General features: G+C 28.5%; 1 protein-coding gene across 2 annotated transcripts; it reads right to left on the reverse strand.

The window, feature by feature from the left end:
- Positions 1-2,702: 2,702 nt before the first annotated feature.
- Positions 2,703-22,770, reverse strand: LOC105360929 (protein pangolin, isoforms A/H/I/S). 2 transcript variants are annotated; one of them, XM_011497957.1, is made up of 10 exons: positions 22,528-22,770; positions 15,943-16,033; positions 15,369-15,464; positions 15,059-15,196; positions 11,988-12,073; positions 11,493-11,623; positions 10,784-10,949; positions 6,986-7,055; positions 5,472-5,746; positions 3,899-3,972 (listed from the first exon to the last, which is right to left on the reverse strand). In XM_011497957.1, exons 1-9 carry the CDS (start codon positions 22,763-22,765, stop codon positions 5,521-5,523), a joined length of 1,242 nt encoding a protein of 413 aa, XP_011496259.1. In that variant the 5' UTR covers positions 22,766-22,770; the 3' UTR covers positions 3,899-3,972; positions 5,472-5,520. The 2 variants fall into 2 exon arrangements, with proteins under 2 accessions (XP_011496258.1, XP_011496259.1); XM_011497956.1 differs by lacking the exons at positions 5,472-5,746; positions 10,784-10,949 and adding an exon at positions 8,961-9,120 and having other exon boundaries at positions 2,703-3,972.

Genomic DNA, 22,770 nt, shown 5'->3' on the forward strand with positions numbered 1-22,770 from the left:
ATACGTTATATTGATACTGATGTATAATCCAATTATGTTTCTTTTGGCGTTTTTATTTATTTATTTATTTTTTTTGTTTTCTCATTTCTCTATACATTTTTACTTATGTCTCATTTTCATTTTCATCTGAAGGAGATACACTATAATTATGAAAAAACTTCAATAATCCTCTTGAGTTAATTGTATTAGACATATTATAGAGGTTCAGTCTGCTTATAGTAAAAAATCATCAAGTAAATAAAAATAATATATTACTCAATAATGCTAAAAATTATTATCCATCAATATTACATATAATTACACAGTAAATAAATTAATGAAACTGTCATAGAATAATTGACTAATAATAATTAAAAAATATGTTGAAAGCCTAAATAAAAGAAAAAATTTGTAACTTTAGATAGAAAATAACCGATTGAAAGTTTTAAATTTACTGTAAGCTGGATTATATAACAATTCTAACAATTTACAATTGGAATGATAACAGTTTTAATCACTTTAATGCATAAAAATGCAATAATTCTATCCATCAATTTAATAATAAATTAATATAAAATTGTTGATTTGAAAATGTTGTCATTTTACAGATTTCGGTTCGTGTATCAGATGTTATAATTATCATAATAAGTAATTAGTTAATGAATATTTATTCGTTAACAACACTCAGCATTAAAATAAATTTTGCGAAAATTATTTTTAAAATTTTCCGTTCTAAGCCTCGAACCATTATTTTTTCTATTACTTTTAATTACGTATATAATAATTACGTTCAAAGATATTATATTTTCAAAGCTTGTGTACCTCCTTACAATTCTAACACTGTAAGCATATTTATTTCTTCGTTCTCTAATCAAAGTTCGGTACTGCAAAGATTAAATAAAAAGAAAAAAAAAAGCCTCAAAATTTCACTTCATTTATACATGTACAATAAATGCTGAATAATGAATAACGAAAGAAAAAATGGAAGACTATATAATCGGCACATACTTAGCTTTAGTGAATAATAACAATTGTCAATTGATTATTTGAATCTTGTTGATTATACAGGCTGTTTTTCGTTATATTAATTTTATTTGTGACTTATTTATCACATTTCTATAACCGTATGAATATTGTAGTTTACACCGCAAGTCGCAAAAATACAATTGCAAAATTATACAATTAGTAAATATAATTTTTCAATTTTAAGTGTATTAATAGATTGTAGATGAAAACATTTTTGAAGTCTTTTACATGTAACAATAGTTCTTTAACATCTAAAAAACTATCGATTGAATTTGTTTGTTTATATGCTTTTGTGTGCGTGTGCGTGTGCGTATGCGTTGGCGCGTGCATATCATTTGAGTATATTGAGCTTTCGAGTCCACAAAAGTTAAACAAAATAGGTAAGAGTATCAAAAGGTAAAAAAAGTAGCCAAATCGAATAATACTAACAAAATTTAAACTTTTTAAGACCTTCCTTGAAAGTTTTTAAAAAATAATCTTATTTAATTGCAATAAGGTATCTGGAAGTAATATTCTTCCACTTTACACGTTGAAAGACTTCTTCTTTTGTTACGTACTTTAATACAAATAAAATCTTTATTTATACATACTTTCGTTAAGTTACAAAGTAATATAAAACTATAAAACAATAGAGAATTCGGTGAGATGTAAACACAACTAATATTTTAACGCCTTAAAATAGTCGTATCATTCCAACATTTTTTTATACGTTATACACATAACTCCGATAATGAGACGGCAATGTAAACAAAATATTTGTATTATTGGCATGATGTCATTATGGCACGTTTAGTTTAATATGCAGTGATAAGTTACAGCACTTAATGTTTGTTTTCGTTATATAGACATTATAAACAGTCAAAAAACAATCCCAATTCTATACATAATCAAGACTTACTTTTCCCCGTTTCGATCTATCTAGCATATACAGAATTTTTTATCATCGTCAGTCCTCCATTGCACTTTCCCATTTTCACAATATAAATGCATCTTAAACGTATTTATTATATACAATAGCTGCATTCTAATGAACTTTCGTACATGCCTTCTATTGCGTGCTTTTAGATATTGAAATGGCAAAATGAAACTAAATTGAAAATAATATACATTAATTGCACCGACAGCCTATTGCGACAATGATGAAATTAATTATTAACAAATGGCGCAAAATGTTCATTCTTTTAAAATTTAGTAAATACGTAATGCATCGTAAAGGCGCATTTACAGGCTTCTCATACACAAACAACGTTCTGTTACAAATTGTGGGTAAATGGGTTACATAATTATTTTACGTAATCAAGTTATAAATAAAATTTAAAATATAATGAATTTAAAATAAAGATTTAAAAATCTTATATAAATATATAAAGGAATGTGCTGATCCAACCCTATCACTGGCCTTATCTTTTGGTTGAATATTACTAATAATCTTTTCTTTTTAATTAAATAAATACATTAATTTATACAAAGATAGATTAACTTACATTCTGTTCTTAAGTAGTGTATTAAGTTTCATGTGCATAATTTAAATATATAAAATTATTTGGTTTTTTCATTGCAATATATTGCAAACCAAAGGCTTATTATTCAGTCAATAAAACAGCCTGTAGACAAAGTTGAAACATACACACTTTTTTAATTAAAATCGGTCTAAACGAATATAAATATTTTAACATTGTTTTCTCATAAGTAGCCTGCAACATTTTTTAATTCATCAATAAATTTTAGTTTCCTGACCAAATATTCGACGTTGAATTCCTCACATATCGGGAATGTTTTAATAGAGATATAAAAGAGGAACAAAGGAAGATGGTACATGAATCCTTTATACCAATTTGTGCGCGTGTATGCAAGAATATTAAAATAGTTAAAAAAAACGACTGATTCACTGGTTTAAACATACTCAGACCAATAAATCAAAAATGGCTTTCACGGCGATTTCTACCTAATACTAAAAAAATACTTTAAACTAAAAATGTAAAAATCGTGTTTAATAAAAATTTCAAAGGATCATAGACCTTTATAATGGAAGACTTTAAAAAGCTATTTAAAAAGTCACTCAACGTGTGGACAAATAAGTAAGAGTTAAGCCCAAGTAGGGCAAACTATGAATATATAAGGAATAGAGGGAGGATAAAAAGGGAATTAGGATATTGGGATATTGAAGGAATCATTGATTTACAAATAGACTTTTAAAAAAATAACAAACGACAATCGTACAGGATAGGAATCGATCTGGAGGCTTTGACACATGAGGCGTTCATAATAAAATGAATGTATGATAATAATAGTAATAATAATAATGTTCGGCTATCGCATAATCCTTGAGCTAATGTCTGTTTTTCGCTATGTAGACTCTTAATAGAATATAGTACCTGGCACAGGAACATGACTTGGTCAGTCATTGGCATCACAACGTAAGGAGGACAACTTGAGTCCTGAGTATTTGTGCGTCGCGTCGCGGTATAAAGAGACGAATATTCTTTGCTACCGCGACCTGCGAGCTGCAGCCGGGGCTACGTGACGCTTATCGCAGGGTTAGAGGGCTGCGGACCCGGCTCCGTCTTGATGCATTGACCCGTCAATTGGTTAACGCTCAGTGGATTGTTTATATCATGTGGGTTTGTCCCAACCGGATTGCGATGCGGTGTAGCCGGCTGCTGCTGGGCTTGAACCTGAGCTTGGGGCTGTTGCTGTTGATGTCCACTCGGACCCATCAGTACTGGAGGAGTCAAGGGACAGGGACTGGCCAAACTCGAGGGTGAGGGCAATACCAATGAAGGGCTTGCTAGACTAGATAAACCGGACAAGCCACCGGGGCTGCTCAAAGATTCATCGTCCTCGGGCGTTCCGGCCTCACCTACGCTACCCAAATTGTCCTCCGAATGATCGTCCTCGGCCTCGCCGTCGCCATCGCCATCACCCTCTCCTCCTTCCCCCATGTACCTAATACATTTCTTCTTACGCCTGAAAAATGATCAAAATAACGATTAAAATTAATCAATTCAAATGCAAATACCTATCATACACCTAGATAAATTAAGATATCTAGCGTACACATGTGTACACAACAATGATTATGTCTGTATATGCATGCGTTCACGTATAGACGTATAATATAACTTTAAACGCATCTAAGGGATACCTGTATTATCACATGACATGCGTTTTCCCGTTATAAATAAAATAAAATAATCACTCGCTGGAAATATTGCCATGCTTTAGAAAATTAAAAAATCTTTTAAAAAAAGTTAAAATAATGGAAAAGAATATGGGATGGTGGACGTGTAATGAATATTTTTTTAAGTACGTATAAATGAGTTTATACTTATGTGCACACATTCACGCGCGCGTATAACATCAATCATGTGTTAGGCAAACAAATATAATTATTTGTATGTATAAACAAAATAAAATGCCAGACACAGTATATTAAAAATATTTTCGTGTGTGAACCATGTATAGCAAGAAACATTTATACGTAAGCGGTAAATAAGTGTAAGGTACATAGTTTCCAACACGTGATTCGATCGCACCGACGAGGCATTTTTACACATCAGCGGTACTACAGTCAAGACATTTATGCCACTCTGTCATTGGCTCTCATTATGCATCTCCTGAACGACAAACAACACGACGATAAATTAACCTTCATTTTAATACACGATATATAAATGTGTCTATACAATTAAAACGATAAAATTAAGACTTCACATTCACGCGACGTTTTAATAAAAAATACATTCTGACTAATTATACTCGACAAGCTTTGTTATACTCTTATAATATATATGTATGTACGTAAATACACAAAAACGTTAAATAATTAGCTAAAACACATACTATGTACAAATTACAAGAAAAAACAGCATCATCATCATGTTGGTAAACATAATAGTAGCCATGCTAAAATTAGATAAAATTACGCACATATAAATACAGACATACGTGCATACATACATACACACAACACACGCATATAATTTTGTGTATCATATATATATATATATATATATATATATATATATATATAAGTATGCATTTTTACCACAAGAAAAAATTCCGTAAGTAGAAGCAAAAACCGCAACGCTTATTTGCGTATACATTATGCACACACATAATAGATCGTGTACGTAGAAAAGATAAATAAAAAATATAATAAATGTGTATCAGCCATGCTAAGTGCAACACTGATATCAAATGATTGAAAACTATGTTTGTATATAAATGTAAAATAAAGAAAAAAAATAAGAATAAAAAGCCGTAAAGAGCCACAACAATGAGAAACAATGCGAGCATTCGAACCTCTCGCTTCCCTGCTCTAAGCTATTATTATTAAAAAAGACGTGGGCACGCGTCTGGAGAAAATGGAAGGAAGAAGAGAGGGGGGGGGCGAAGATATCATATGAGCTTTTGAACATGGGAAGCGAGTTTAGGTCCTATTTGGCTTGAGTGTCGGGACTGACCACTGTTTTAAGAAGAAGTGTTGCAGTAGAAGGGAGGCGATAGGCTTGACTAGAGATTAACATAAGTGGGTTCTTGCTGAGGCGAGGAGGCGTTGGAAGCAGTATTGGCATTCGGCGGGACTGGGGCGGCGTTACCACCGCCACCAACTTGCCCGGCTTGACTACCGCCGCTCCCAACCCCGCCAACGCCGCCGCCACCACTCCCCGCGCTACTTCCCACACCGTGATGGATTATGCTCGCGTGGATGCCCATCCCCGCTCCATGCTCCACTGGGCTGCCAAAACCAACCACCAGCCATTAAAGAGGCGCTCACGTTTCCTATTTTACTTTTCTTTACTTTTTAATACACACATTGCTTTATTCAAAATTCTTTTGCTTTTTACAAAACCTACTTTTAGTTCTATCTTTTATTTCCTAGTGTAAAAGGTATCGTCAACCACATGCTTATTGAAATCAAAAGAAGTTTATACACATTCTCATTGGTCGACAATCAAAAGTCATCAGAAAATAGGTCTCCACCAGTTTTTAGACTTTCTACCCCTTTAATAACATCTGTCTATGATATTTATAAACCCAGCCGGGAGTCGGGGCATTAAGTAGGGTGTTTAGGCTACTTTAAATGATTATATTGAGATACGAATAATTAATTCAAATGTTTATATTAATTGTCAATATAAGTTGAAATTAGAATTACAATTGTAAATGTTTATGAATTACTTTAAGTTTACATTATCATTTTCAGTTACATTTTCAATTAGACTACATAAGACTCTACTTCGCTAAAAGTAACAGCTTTTACAGCCCACAAATTTTTCATAGTAAAATATATTTTTATTTTACTAGAATAAATAAATGCCAATATATTATTTATCTGTAAGCATTTACACAGCTACAAAGTATCTTCGAGTGATCTGGTTAAAAAGTATCGGATCAAATTGATAATTTAATGAATTCCTGAAAATTCTAAGCAGATATAAAAAATACAACATACAATTTTATCAGACACTATTATTCATTGAAGAAATACAGAGATATTTCATCAATTTAGGAGACACATTTTCTGACGAACTGCATCACTGTGCATATTGTAATCAAATGTTTTCATACTGTGATTTGCTCTATCATTTAACGTGTAACCAAAACTTCACGTGAAATATTTTTATACATGTGGATAACGAAAATTTTAAGCGTTTGATATTGATATGAAATATTTTTACTTGTATATAATTGGATAAATATTAATTTAATGAAAAACCTAAAATTAAATTTCTTTTAATTTTAAATTAAATGATTTGTAAAATAAGTTTTTTGTAAAAAAAAATTATTTTATTGCGATTGACTAAAATTAACTAAATGTTTGCTTATTGTAAAGAGAATCATATTATTGCACTATAAAAGTAAAATTACATATGTATGCTTACGTATTTCATATCAATGTAGGAACAATTCAGTCCATTTTTTAAACAATTATATTTCTTTCTGATAAGTATTTCTAAAAAAATTATTAATATACCTGCAAGGCTTACACCACTGGCTCTGCTGGTCTAGTCCAAACCTTGCACGACACTTCTTCATGTTATTACCTATGAACAGAAAGAAATAATTTATTTTTTGTATTTTTGAAATGTAATCAACACTAAAAGCGTACATAAAAATAATTCACTAAATTATTTACATGCTGTAATCTACTTTAAAAGTCAAGCGTCAATCGCGTATACACATTTAAAAAGCTGTGAATTATTTTTATTTATTTTACAGAGAAAAAACAATGAAATATGCCAAAAGTGTTTATCGAATACTTTAGCGTACATCATTCAATACCTGGTAGTATAGATGTGACTTTAATAACAAAATTATATGTTTAAACTGATTTGATTTAATATGTACCAATATTAGTTATTAACAACTATTATGCGTGCCAATTTTTACATAATATTGATTTTACATGCAACATAAACACTTATAAAATCTTCCAAAAATATTTATAAATATATTTCAATTTAATATTTTCAACCAAATTTTATGTTAAAAATAAAAATTCCTTTTATGCAATAATATAAACAATGATAAATTTTAAGGAAGAACATATACGAATGAAAATGTTGCGATTTTCTAAAATCAAGCAAGAATTGTAACTCGAACGTGCAATAAATTGTAATGCTTTCTTCGAAATTGTTTGGCTGAGTGCTCCAAAGAAATATGAATGACAATAAAATCCATTAGTTTATTATTTCTTTTAGTGACCATCTATTATAACATATTTTTCAGAAGACACTCCAAAGTTTGTTGCTTTAAGAATAAGCTCAAGCAAATTAAAGACTACGTACAATGATTTTTGTATGGTTATAAAAGCTTTAGATATATTTAAATATTCTTCAAACAGATTTTAGTTAACAGTAAAGCTCAAACAAGTGAAATCGTAAGGATTAAGTGCTGTATGTAAGGTGAAAAATAATGATTAATTGAGGGTAATGAGATACATGAAATATTAATACTATTGTTATTATATGGATAATATTTAATATTTAAATAGAAAATAAAAAAAGCAAATAAAATCTAATAAAAAACAGGTAGCGTTGAAACGATCAAAGGAAGAACATCATAATCTATTATAAAAAGTAGAAAATAGATAAGAAACAAAAATAAATATAGTATGAATTAGAAAAATAAATAATTAATTGTAATTTATAAATAAATTTAAAAAATCAAATATAAGTTATAAGAAAAAGATAAAGAGTGTAAATATACTAAAAGAAATCAAACGCTTCAGGATTGTCTGATTGCGTGGATTAGGTTCCTGTAAAATGCAAGATGGCCAGCGTCCCCAAAGTTGTATACGTATAAATAATTAATATAATAAATATAGTATATGTATGTGCGCGTGCGTGTACGGGTATTATATGATATATATAAATATAATTATAATTATATATATATATATATATATATATATACACGTAATATTCATTATATATTATATTGCCATTGACAATGATTTTAATTGCGGACGCAATAATAGCAAACTATCAGAACATGCACACGCTCGCGCACGAAATGAAGTGTATATGTAATACTGATGTGTATGCGCGTGCGTGTGTGCAAGAGCGCGCGCCTGTGTGTAAGAATTTATAACAACATAATAAATATACATATCAATTAAAAACCCCTGGAACGGGGAAATCATGCAACATAGTGTTTACAATGTAGTAGTAAAATGAGCGTATATGTATGCGCGTGCGTTTGTATGAACTTGTATGTATGTAAATATCATGTATGGACTTGCATGTCTGCACGCGCGCGTATACACACATATACGTGTGGAGATATGCATATATTTATAGTTGAATAAATAATGAAAAACAATATTTTAATATAATTATAATAGCATATAATATATTAGGTCGAATTGGAATTAAAGGCAATATGGAACAGGAAGAAATGGAATACGGGAAAAGTCGTATATAAGTGGAACGAGGCATTGCGAGTACCTCCAGGATCACTGTTTGTGTCTTGTTTGCGCTTCCTCTTCTTAGTTCGGTTGGTATTTGCGCGGGAAGACCAGTCAGGGTACAGCTGCATGTGCAGCTGTCTCTCCCGTCGTGCCAATTCATAATATTTGGCCTGTTCGTCTCGCCCTAGCGCGTGCCACTAACGAGAGAGAGAGAGACAGACAGAGAGAGATAGATAGAGAATCAAAACACTTTATAAAAAGTTTTGCTTACAATGCTTCAATGAACTAGTACTCTTTTTCTGTTAATTATTTTTAAACTTTAAAATTAAGACAAGGCAAAAAGTTTCGATTAAAGTAATTGAATACAAAAACTGTTTTATTACACCTTGCTATTTATAATTGAATAACTTTACTCGAGTGGATAAAGTTGTAGAAAATTTTTATATTTTTAAATCTATTGGTATATTAATACACTGCATTCATAGTATTTAGACCAACATTTAAATGAGACATTGGGGTTCCTACTTTCCGTTTAAAGTGCTAGAAGAACAGCCTAAATTTGTCTGAACTACTCGCGATATTATTTTATTTACTTTAATTTCATGTTTGTATTTTTTTATTTCGTTTCACCTGTTTGACTTTATGATAGGTACTACCTGTATTATATATATATATATATATAGGTTGTCTGGAAAACGAGGATAGTAAAAAAAACGAAGAGATTTTTTCATTTTTTCATGATTGTCAGAATTGACACTTCCATTTTTTTCAAACTTTTTTTAACCTCTGAAAAAGTAATGATATAAAAATCAACAGTAGTATTTTTTATTATTGTTTACTCCTTGCATTGCATTCTGCTAAAAAAAATAATTTATAAGCATTGATATTATGCATATAAAAATTGCATAAACACTATTTTAAATTGATTAAATAATTCGTCAATGTTTTAATTAAACGTTAATATTTCAGAAATGGTTTTTAGATTTTTTTACAAAAATCTAAATATCAATATATGTTGAATCTTCGAAATAAATTAGTTCATCCATGATTAAAAAAATAGTGGTGTATTTCAAATGTCTCTTAATTAATCTTTTTTTTAATAAATAACAAAAGTTATTTTGCTTTTGTTATATACAAAGAATATCCTATACAATCCAAAGAAAATTTCTATTCATAAAAATTGTTTATAACAAAATTATTTTTTATAAAGTAGTTTGCTATCTAATTTGACGAATACTGCTTTAGGGAGTTGGCCAGATATGCGATTTTTACAATAGAACGCGATATATACAAGACAAGAAAATATTACTTTGAACGCTCCACAGAATCTCTTACAGACAATCCAATATAGAGAAATTCATTATAATGATATGATAAAAGTCGATTTAATTTCATAGTCCAATGCGACAGTGTAATGACGCCGCATAGTTACTTTATAATTGATTTGTGATATATCAGTCATCCCATCATTATGTCGTCCTTAATGAAAGTATAGAAAAAAAGAACTGAAACAACGAAAAGAGAAACGCACAAAGACTTTGATCGTTTCAATTGAATCAACAGATAAAACTAATAAATATTTGAAAGTATATATAGTATATATATATATATATATATATATATATATATATATATACACACACACATATATTTATATATATATATATATTCATATTCATATACAAATACATGGGTATGCATAAGAGCATATATGCATATATATACATACATACGCACGCGCGCGCGTACACACAAATACACCAAACGTGTGGCATATGTGTGCGCGCGTGCGTGCGTGCGTACGTGAGTATGTATGTGTGTAAATTAAAGGCCTGCTGTTCTAGCACTGGAAAGTGGTACCTCCGGTGGGATCCGCGGATCGCTCTTTCTTCCTCTTCTTCTTCTTGCTTCCGTATCCATAATTATCCCTGGCACTCCAACCAGGATATCGCTGCTGATGTAGTTGACGTTCGTGCCTGGCAGCTTCATAATATCGTTGTTGCTCCTCTCGACTTAGTGAATGCCACTGTGTGTACATACCCCCAAAAGTATTCAATTTTTGCCATAAACATACGACATTTTATTGTACTTTATTCAGTAACATTTCGTTGAAACCCTGAGTTCCATAACCTTATTTATTGCGCTAGCAAATATATTAAACTACCCAGTTGTTTCTATTCCTTAGATCCCACCTTCAATGTTCTATTAGTGCTAAAATACGGTTAACTTATAGCTAATAATATTAGGAACAGTTTTTTTATTTATTTATTTTCAGTTTTGAGACAATATTTACTAATTACTTTGAATATTAATTTTCTTTTAATTTTACAATCTATGTAAAAGTTTTAAATTAAAATTAAATTATTAAATTTACAGTAATTAATAGTAATCAAATCATTTAGAAATTTATCTAAACAATTTTGAAAAATATATCATTTTTATTTTTATTTATATCAAGACTGACTTTAAAATACATTAATTATTGTATCCTACTTTTTCTAATAAAAAATTTTATACTCGATGTCTGAATATACAGTTACTACTAATTAAACAACCATATTGTACTTACCCTTCGTCCTAAAATTTGATTTATTGCAGCACTCTCTTTTAACGTACATTCTGCCACTACCTTTGCTCTCATTTCCTTCATATACAGCATAAATGCATTTAAAGGCTTTTTTATATGAGGTTTCTTTTTGTCTGTAAGAAATTAAATTTATAGGTTAATATAATAACATTTTTAATAAAAATAGTTAAAAATTAGAACTGTAATGAAATGTAACAAAAAGCATTATAAATACAAATTTGAATCAATTAATATTTATTTTAAATATTCAAATTTAGATATTGAATTTTAAATATAAGTAAATAATAAATAATTATTAATAAGATTTAATCTAATAATAGGTTATGTTTGGTAATGTAATAAAATATCACTAATATATTTATTCTATTAATTTAATATATTGATTGAAAATCTTCTTTATTGTTCATTAATTGACTATTAATAAATTAATGTATTTCAATATTTTTAAAGTAAAAGTAAAAACATAAAAACTATTACCTTGATTATTTTGTTGCCCTGTATCTTGATTTTTTGTGTTGTCACCAGCAGGCAATGATGCAGAATTTTTTGGTTCTATCGTAGACCTAAAAACAAAATAATTATATTAATATCAGTTATTTATATTGAATCAGTAATATTGAATTATTTTATACCGCTTTAAAATTGATTGTTTTGTAATATGATTTGTTTGTTCATGTTTTGTAGAGGGTAAAGGACATGTCAGAATAGAAGAATTGCATAATTGCTCATTTATACTAGTCAAAGCTCCATCATAGTAAAGTTGAGGTAGTCCAATAGGGTTACGAAGAAAATTAGGAGCTATAGGCCAACTTAGTTGTTGCCACATGCGATGCCTTGCTTCTACCATAGCAAGTAACTGCATAAAATTTTGCTGAACATTATATGGATTGGGTGACATATTTCTTAGTGCAGAAGCATTAGACATTTGCATTAAACTACTCATGTATAGAGCAGTGAGAAACTTTTGATCTGCACCTGGTACTCCTGATTCTGTAGATTTTACAACATCCTGTATTACAGTCATATTATCTTCAATTTTCAATTGAATCTTTCCTTTTTCGATTTTTTGTACTGGAATAGTATTTTTTTCGTTTATTTCAGATTCATTTGTGTTGCTATCTTTTTTTATGACTAAGTTCAATGGTTCCAAACATTCGGGCTCCATCGCCATGGGGGGTTATCAGTTTTTTTATTGACCTATTATTTTATGGTAAAACCATTCAAAATGAAAAAATTAACTTAATAAATTGCATACTGGACAAGAGATATTTCACAATGTTAGATTACTCATCTACAGTTTCCTCACTCCCATGAAAAAGAATGATTAACTCGTTGTTAAAGCTAGATGATCGATAGATAACGCTTTCGAAGTATCAGCTATAAATAAAGAAGTCTTCAATAAGCAGGGCCACATGAAGTCATCCATAGCTAATTTCGCTACTCCGCGATAATTAGCATTAAAATTGATGACATTTAACTGTTTATAACAACACGAGAATATAAAAGTAGGCTATTGCTTTAATCCATAAAAAGCCCGTCTGACACTTGAGTTTTTCATTCGACAGACTCGTCGAAATATGAGCAGTAGCAGCAAAAATAAGAGCAGCAACGGCAGGAACAACGATTCGCCATCCCTTGTCTCCTAGTTGTAATTTGTCGACGAGACTCATTGTACTCCCCTAACTGGGCAAGACCTCTTGTCCAGTGACGAGCGCTCTCACTTTCATCCCCTTCGACTCAGCATCAGAGAGCTCCTCTTTATTTAGTACTTATGTTATGGAACTGACTTGCAACACTTCATGTAGTTGTATATGTTGAGCCATAGTAATATTGTCGGAGAGCAATGTTTCGACTGATTATTTGTGGTGGTGGGTGACGAATGCACGACGCATCGGCCCATCGTTACAATTCATGTCTTTCTCTTTCTCTCTCTGTCTTTTTAGAATATCTACCTTTTTACAATTACGAGTATCTCACCCTTGAATCCTCGAGTACAAACTACTTGAAGAGGGAAGCAAGGGTGAAAATTCCATTTTTTTTTTGGCGGGCTTCGCTACTGTTGCGGCGCTACCGTCGCGAGAACACTACCGCAAGTACATACGAACACTCAAATTTTCACCAATCTTTTTTACGTTTCTCCCTCTTACTAAATAATCATTTTAACTCCGTTCTCTCTCTCTTGCTGAACTTTCATAGAATTTTCACTCTACATAAAATTTTACTCAACCCCAATTTCTCCCTTTAAATTTAAATTTAACATTAACTCCAATTTTAATTCAGCTTAATTTTAAATCAATATACTTATAATTTCAGTTAAAAACATTAGGTTTAAAAGTACTGATACAAATTACAAATTGGTTAAGAGGTAATGATCAATACAGGACGTAGCAGGTAGCAGAAAGAGAAAGAGAGCAAGGATGAATCAGCGCAGACGCCCCGTGAGTTTGTCTACGCGATACGAAACACCAGTCTGCCATTCAATCAGAGTTATGGAGCCGTTGATGCGCCACAACAAGGGGCTGTTCAGATTCCTACTTTCTTTCTCTCTCACTTACCGCTCATTCACACTCACTCCCTCTCATTTTCTCCGACCATCTATCTTTGTCTCCTCCGTAGAATCTATAGTTTTACCCCAAAAACAGTCTTTAAATTTCGAAGTGCTACCCTCATACGGTTGGCCTCGAAACTTAACATTCGATGCTTCTTCTTTATCCTTTGATACCAACAGCTGCAACGAATTGTCCGTGTTTATTTTCTATGTATCGAGCTGGATTTTTCCGATCTTCATGTTTCCAACTTATCCTCATTGCAATTCTACATTCACTTCAGACACCAGCAACAGTTTTCTTTCTTATCGATCAGAGGAATGAATATATAGATAATATAGTAACAAAGCAAGGGATGAATAAATGTCAACATGACAAATAGGCTTACGGCACATAATGGAAGTCCTTGAAATAATTAAATTATAAGTTTTTTAATTATAAGTAAGCACCATATCTCGAAAATAGATTATTTGATTAAAAAAGGGATGACTTTAAAGTATTTAAAATTTTTAAGTAATAACAGTGTTAATATTTTTTTAAAAAGGGTGTAATTTCTTTATGTCGTTGCATTTGTTTATTTATTCACGTACATGATAGTATTACATATCTATAACTGTCTAAAACAATCTTGATTTAAATAAAAAAACTTAATTTTTATACTGTACACTTACTAAACTTTGTTTTATTGTAATTTACAATTTTAAACTAATAATGCTTTTCTTATATCTTTTAATATTTATTATTAATATCTTAAGACTTCTAATTAATATTTTTTCTCAAAAAATTAGTTATATTCGTATAAATTTATTATAAAAAATTCAATTGCTCGATGGAAATGTTATTCTTAGAAGTAATTCTAAATATAATTACAAAATAAAATATAAGTAAAAATTTATATCAGTACATCAAAGGTGATAAAGAAATAAATAATATGAAAATGAAGTGCTTTCATAAAGAACACAATTGAGAGTTAATTAAGAGAAATTTTTTCTTTTATCTCACCTGTGATTATGATCCAAGGTAGAATGATCCGCTTTCGGAGCAGAGGAAACCAATGCATGAGATGCTAGCGCATGCGCGTGTGGACTCAGACCGGGATGCGGGGGCATAAGGCCCGTTGGTGAAAATCGGTAAAGATCACTAAAAAAATTTTTTTTTACCAATTGTTACTATATTTAGCTTCATTATTATTTCGCAAGACAAGAAAGTGAAGATGGTAAAAGATACATTGTTTAGTTTATATTTAAAAGCGTTGTATATACTTATTACAAAAATTAAACAGATAAATATGAGATTATTATATTATACCAACCTAGGTAAACTTGAACTAGTAATGGGCAAGCTTGTTGGATATGGGCTTCGAAATCCCGCACTCGCGGGAGAGATCGGATACATACTCGGCGTATGCCTATAAATAAAAATAACTCAGTGAACAATACAATTTATGTTAAATTATCATTAAAATTTATGTTAATAATAAAATGCGCTGCAAAATTGATTAGTTAACTGAATAGATAAACTCCTTTCTGGTTACTATTGTCGCGATCGTGTAATTGAGGAAAAATGGACTTAATCAACTGTGAAAAATCTTAATTCAAAGTGGCTGGAGCAGAAAACAAATAACAAGTATTACACAAGAGAAGGGTCCAGATAGCCTTCTAAGTGAGTTCACTTTAGTGCTTGTACACGGCCTAATAGACCGGAACCGAGAGGATGACCAACTAGGCATTTGTCTCCTTTCCTTTCTTACGATTTCTTCTTATTTCAACGAACTTAAGATTGTAACAAATACTTATCGCCGTATTTTCCTTTTAAAAAGAGCTTGGCGCATTCTTATCACATACAAAACAATTGTCTAGAAAAAATCAATTAGGATTGATAATTACCAGGAAGCGGCAACTTGAGTAATTTCCGGACTAAGCATCGGATAGGGGTATTGACTTGTGGAGAATGGATACATCGGTGCCCTTGTCAGACCTAAAAAGAGACATTTTTAGTAGACACAGCATTTATACATTTCTTTTTTCCTTTTAATACTTTTACAATAATTTCTATGTTATCTTACTTTTCTTTTTCTTATTGTATTTGATAATTAATTTTCTATTACAATTACTCTCAATTTTAAATATTTAACTATTTAATTAAAAATATTTTTATATTTAAATGGATTTAATCTGAATTGTTCTGTCACCTGTAAAAATTTCACAAAAAATATATAGAGTATAAAAAGCCTATCTATAATTCTATACACATACATTGGGTATTTGATGTTATATATATAACTCTAATTAATTACTTATTAATAAATAAATAACGAGGAATAGAGACCCATCAGAATATTATGATAGATATGGACAAATTTTACAATTTACTTTAAAATTATTATCTGTTTAAATTATATGTATAGATTTTTCATTAACTTCTTCAAAAGTATGATTAACCATCTGAAATATTGCAGCCATAAAGCAATTTTGTATTAATATTAGACTTATTTATTATTTAATTTTAAAAATCTTCTAACTTGTAGTTTCTTAATAACTTTATTAATATACACTATCACATCATTTATTATTATATCTTTAATAAATGTAAGTTATTTTTTATGATAGATTCGAAATTATTAATAAATCATTTTTAAATAATAAATTTACATAAAATGACATGACTCAAATTAAAATAAAATTAATGTTTAAACATTTGACTGTGTTTAATTACTAAAATATTCAAAACAATTAAACTTGCATGTTCAGTGTAATTACATTTTTACATGGTACTATTTTTATTTAATAAAGAAGAATATCTATCTTTTTTAAAAAATTAAAAGCAATCTTAGATTCATATTGAAAGTTATAAAAATAATGTAAAATTACTTTTCGTTAATACAGTATACTATGTAAAATTGTAATGTTCAAAGTGTCTTTTTATATCATATGTTATAAATTTAAGTGTAAAATTGTATCTCAAAAATATGAGTTTATTTATATATGCTAACTTATTAACAATAAAAATAAAAAGTACAATATCGATATTCAAAGAATGGTGATTTTTTACTTATGATGGGAGAGTTAATAATATTTATTTATTTAATATGAACGTCGTTTAAATGAAAGGAAAGAAATAGCTTATCTAATTATTATAAATATCTAATATTTAAAAAGATTATGGGATGATATACTAAATATTTTTATATTGTGACAAAAATAGAGATGATATAAAAACAAGAAATTAAAGGGCATCATCAAACAACAACAATAATAGCATTAAGAAGAGAAAAAAATGAAACCATATTATTCATCGCGTTATTGCAATCAAATACTTGCATTTAATTGTGGTGAAAATACATACCAGTACAATGATTATGCACTTTTTTGTTATATTTCTTGTCATTATTTAAAAAAAAGTTTAAAAAAAAATTTTTTTAATCTTTTAAACTCCTGAATTTAACAAAATTGATCGTATGTAATGTACTGATATTAATGTAAGATAAATTATTATTATTTAAAATAATGTCTTATATTACAAAAAATTAATAAAAAATGTTCTGTTTAACGAAGATATATTTTAATTAATTAGAAAATCAACTTTTATAACGCCTTTATTGATCTAAAAAATGTTCCAACATCAGGTTTGCCTCTTTAACCACGTCATTTTCATTTGGTACTGTAATAATATGTTATACTGCCGTAACAGTTTTATTGATTAAAATAAAAAATATTTATAATATAATAACAAAAATATAAAAGCCAATATAAACATTTGATGAAAACACGGAAAGAGTATAAAATGGTAAAACCAGTTGACTAATTGCGTATCCGCTTCCATTAACTTGGATTAACGCTAACGAGAAATGGAAAGTGTAGAACTGTGGCTATACGTACAGTATATTCAGAGATATCCACAAAATGCTACTCGCGCCTTTGATACTGACAATAATTGCCTTCGTAAGGGATACAAGAGGCGCTGCGTGGCGAAACTTGATGAAGCCAATATAACGCGGAACCGCGGTTTTTCGTAATCCTGCCGCAAAGCAGAACCGCAATCGCACCGCACTCCCCTTGAGTTTCCCTCTCCTAACAGTGCCACAAGCTTTACGACTCGTCCAACGAATGATTCCGGTCAAGGGGAGTGGCACGCGTGGTTTTTCGTGATCGAGCTATTTGCCCGCGGCAATGACATAATCAGGCTTTTCTGCCTTTATGTATAACTTAGCGACTACACAACTATATTTTATTCACTTACTATTTATATAGTTACTCTGTAACCAAAAAACCATACAAACTTTTTCATTCGTGGGTATTTCTGAAATTGTAAAGTATTAAACTATTTTTTTACTTCTTAATTTACACGTACCCTATTATTCATTTTATCTCTATATAAACATTCTTGCATGCGTTTAAAAAATATTGAAATTAATTAAATTCATTTTTAATACCTAAATACAAAATAGAATAATTCAATAAATATTCAATTTTCGTTTGTTTTTTTGTAAATTAATATGATAAAAAATTTAAATTAATCGTAATTTATATTTGCTCTTTTATACATTTTAAATAAGATGATTACGACTACATAAAAATTAATAATTTTCTTTAATTCAACATATTATTTTCATTAAAATCAATATTTAATAAAAATAAATACCATTTGAATCATTTATTGTATAAAATAATTAAAAGTACTACTATAAATTATTTTAATAAGCAAACAATTTGAGTATATTTGTATGTGCTCAATGTGTAAAATGAGGTTTCTTCATAATTAAATTCTCTTCTATTTTTAATTTAATTCATAGTTTACTATTATTTCCATTTATTAACTCTTTTTTTATTTTATTTTTAAATTCTATTACTATTCAGTTTTATTTATTAATTTTTATTAGTTTATATCATATTTTATCAACTGTCGGTCTTTCAAGCAAATCAAATTATTATTTTATTGTTAAAATTTATTTATTTATTTAAAATTAAAATATGTATTTATTATTAAAATGTATATCTTGATTCAATAGTATAAAAATATTTGATTTCAGTATAAGTATATATCTCAATATATTCTTATATTATTATAATAATTGTATTTATTAAAATAATATACTTTTAAATAATTCATATCATTTCTGTATGTAAAATTATTGTATAAAATGAAAATAATTATAAAAATAAATAACTTATCAAGTGTTATATCACAAATTTTTAAATAAAAATTATGGTTTTACAAAATATGAAAATATTGAATTTAAATTTTAAATATAAATTATATAATTTGCTTTATAAAAATTATAAAATGATGATAACGTATATATATATAATAACTGTACATTTATAAACCAATATAAAAATATTAGAGATAAATAATTTTATAAATTCTTATAATAATTTTTGTCATATTTTAAGATTATTTAATCTTATATTTCATTTACAATATATTACAGTTGTGTTCTATAATTTTACTCGAGTTTTTTTGACTAATTTTGATTCTCTAGTAGGGAAAAACTGGCTTATACAAAAATTTGTTAAAAAGTAGAATAAACAAAGTTATCTAAAAAAATTTATTATGATTTATTTGTCTGTGTAATGAATCAACGCTTACTTTTAGGAACCTTATTATATTTCTTGTTAAATTTAGTTAATGTCTTTGAATTTACAGAAAGTATTCATTTACAACATTATAAAAAATACCATTTTTAATATATTTTAAACCGTTTATTTAATAAAAATGTATATAAATGTTCTCACAATAATTCAGTATGTAGCTATAAGTAAAGTTTATTTTATTTATGTTTTTAGTAAATATAATATTTTGAAACTAATTTATATAAAGAAAAAATAATTATTGACTGATTCTCATTTATAATTAAATTAATTATAAAAAATAATTTCAAATTGATTACAATAGCAGATTACAGTTGATTGCCAATAACAGATATAAATAAGATACTGGTACCACCTAAAAATAAATTATACCGAAATGAAAATAAGTACGGAAAAATGCTTTAGAAGAAAAGGAGAGAAAAAGATTTGTAATATCCTATGCAAATTTGTAGACTTTGTCATGTATGCTTAATCACCTTCTAGTCGACTCAGCAGTCTGCAACCCCATTATCGACGTCTCACCATTCGGAAAATTACTCTTTTATTCTTGAATAACCAGCAAGAGCTACATGAACTCACGCCACGGGCTTTACACAGGCATCCACTACTCAATACCGTCAGTTTTTAATTCTTTTGCTTTTGTTCTTTTATACTCTTTTAAATTTCAACTATTCAACATCGTTTCGCTCTCTTTCTCTCTCTCTCTCCCTCTCTCGCTCTCTTTCTCTTTCTCTTTTGCATCCTCTCTTTTTCTATTAATTTTTCTCTATAAATTATAAACAATAATCACCTTAGTATTATCTTTCTACAGTTTATCTTAATTTTATTTATTTGCAACAGAATGAATATAATATGATGGAGAATAGTAATAGGAAATCGGTAAGAAATCATTCAACTTATGTAAAATGGTCAAGCGAAAGTTTAACTTCAAATTAAATGTCACAATTTAGTATTTTGTAAATATCAAAAAATCATTTTGCAGTAAAAACACATGATTATTACATTCTAAATTTCCACCTTGTTTAATCATTTTAAAAAATCTCTAAATAAAAATTGATTTTAATTTTCTATATAAGTAGTGACATAAAAATATGATAATTTTATTTGGGCGACCAAATGAAGATTGCGCTGTTTTGACTATTTTATATATTATAATATGTTTAAGACATATTTAAAATCTTTTTTAGCTCACTATATTTCTTCTTAATTCAAAGCTATTTGTATACGATATATAATATGTATATAATCATATGTGAACTCAAGTACGAATGTTATCACATATCACTACGTGAACAAACTATAATTTCCTTCTAATTCTTTCTAGATGTTGATATTTAAAAGCTCACGAGTGCTCGTTAATCAGCGCAAGTATTATTTCCACAGCTATCATGTTTTACTGACAAAACGCCATTAATACAAGTTATTTGCATTATTCGTAATCATTTATATAAAAAAATTAATTTCTAAACAAAATTTAATACTTTTTTTTAACAAAAAGTCTTAATACATACGCAAATTAATGGCAAAATATGTAAACATTTGATAAACTTATATACAACTAAATTGTAATAATACGCAAAATATACTACCAGTCAATAATAAATCCTCAATTTCAATAACTGCTGAATTAGATTTAACTAAACAAATTTGTATGAATCTAATTTCTTATTAAAGAACTTCATTACATGAATATTAAAACGTACATCAATAAATGCCTCTTGTTACAAAACACCAACTGGAAAGTATTATGTTCAACATTTGAAATATTGCTATATAAAATTCAATATAAATCATAAATATCATAATTATACCATCTTCAAATATGCTATAATAGCTCATATATAAATTTGTCAGATTGAAATAAAGTATTTTTTTATTATTTAAATAAATTTCAATTATATCAATAAAATTCTATCGCAGATGATTGAGGAACCTAGAAAATTTATATAAGCTAATGCATTGAGCTTGCCAAGATACTAACCACTTTATATCTTTTGTATAAAAATATTAATGCAAATTTTAAATCAATTATAAAAATTATGAATAGTGCATAAAAATGATATGGCTTTTAAAAATGAAAGGTGTACAAATTCTATACTTAATTTAATAAATTGTAAGATGAATTAAAATCAAACATTAGAAGTTTTTTACACTATTATTTAAATATTATTAATATTGATTTTATTATAATATATTAATAATTTATAAATTAGAATACAGTGATGGATTAATTAATTAAATGAATTTTCTTTATGATACGCAAAACGTTGAAATTTCTCTTAGAAATTTGGAAATTTATCAGCGTTTATAAATTAAAATTAATTTATATTTACCTATAAAATTTAACAATTGTATTTTATATAAATCTGCATTATAAAAAACTCGATAAATCTATGAGAAAACTTTACAATGACTAATAATATGAATACGATTCAATACATTATTTTATATAAATAATCTTAATAGTTATGCTACTAATATAAAAATATAAAATAACCTATGACAAAATTTATGCAATAAATGTTCACATAAAAATCTATGAGACTATAACAACTATAGTTTTAAAATGTTTTAAGTATTTAGTTTTATAAATGACTTCTTATGCACTAAACCGTTTCCAGTTATAATTGTAACATTTTTTTTGCAAAACTTAATTTAATAAAGATTTTATACATATATTTTTATGTATAAAATTATATATTAAATTATAATTATTGCTATAGCCACACAGACATTGAATTTAGTAGATATTATATTAAAAAAAACAGCAAAAACGATACAGAATTAAAATATATAAGATGAATGAAGGGAAGATAAAGCAAGTTACTAGAAAAAGGAGAAGTCAGAGCTTGTGATAGAAATTGCGAGGTTAGGTCTGACCTGTCGTAGTTGCTGCTGCACTAAGAAGCTGTTTCCAGGTTGGGCTAGGATGCGAGGGAGAGCCGGCGGCCCGTTGATGGCCCGCAGGCCAGTACTCACCGGCGGCCGCGGCAGCCTTGCCGGCATCTAAAGCTCCGTATGGTGGGATGCCCATATGAGCTGGTGGAGGCTGTGTTAAGTGATCTCCATTTGGACAGAAAAACGGCAACCCGCTAGGATGAGTCCCCGTCAGTCCCATTTTAC

This window comes from Ceratosolen solmsi, unplaced genomic scaffold, assembly GCF_000503995.2.
Source record: "Ceratosolen solmsi marchali unplaced genomic scaffold, CerSol_1.0 scaffold14, whole genome shotgun sequence".
NCBI classification, from domain to species: domain Eukaryota; kingdom Metazoa; phylum Arthropoda; class Insecta; order Hymenoptera; family Agaonidae; genus Ceratosolen; species Ceratosolen solmsi.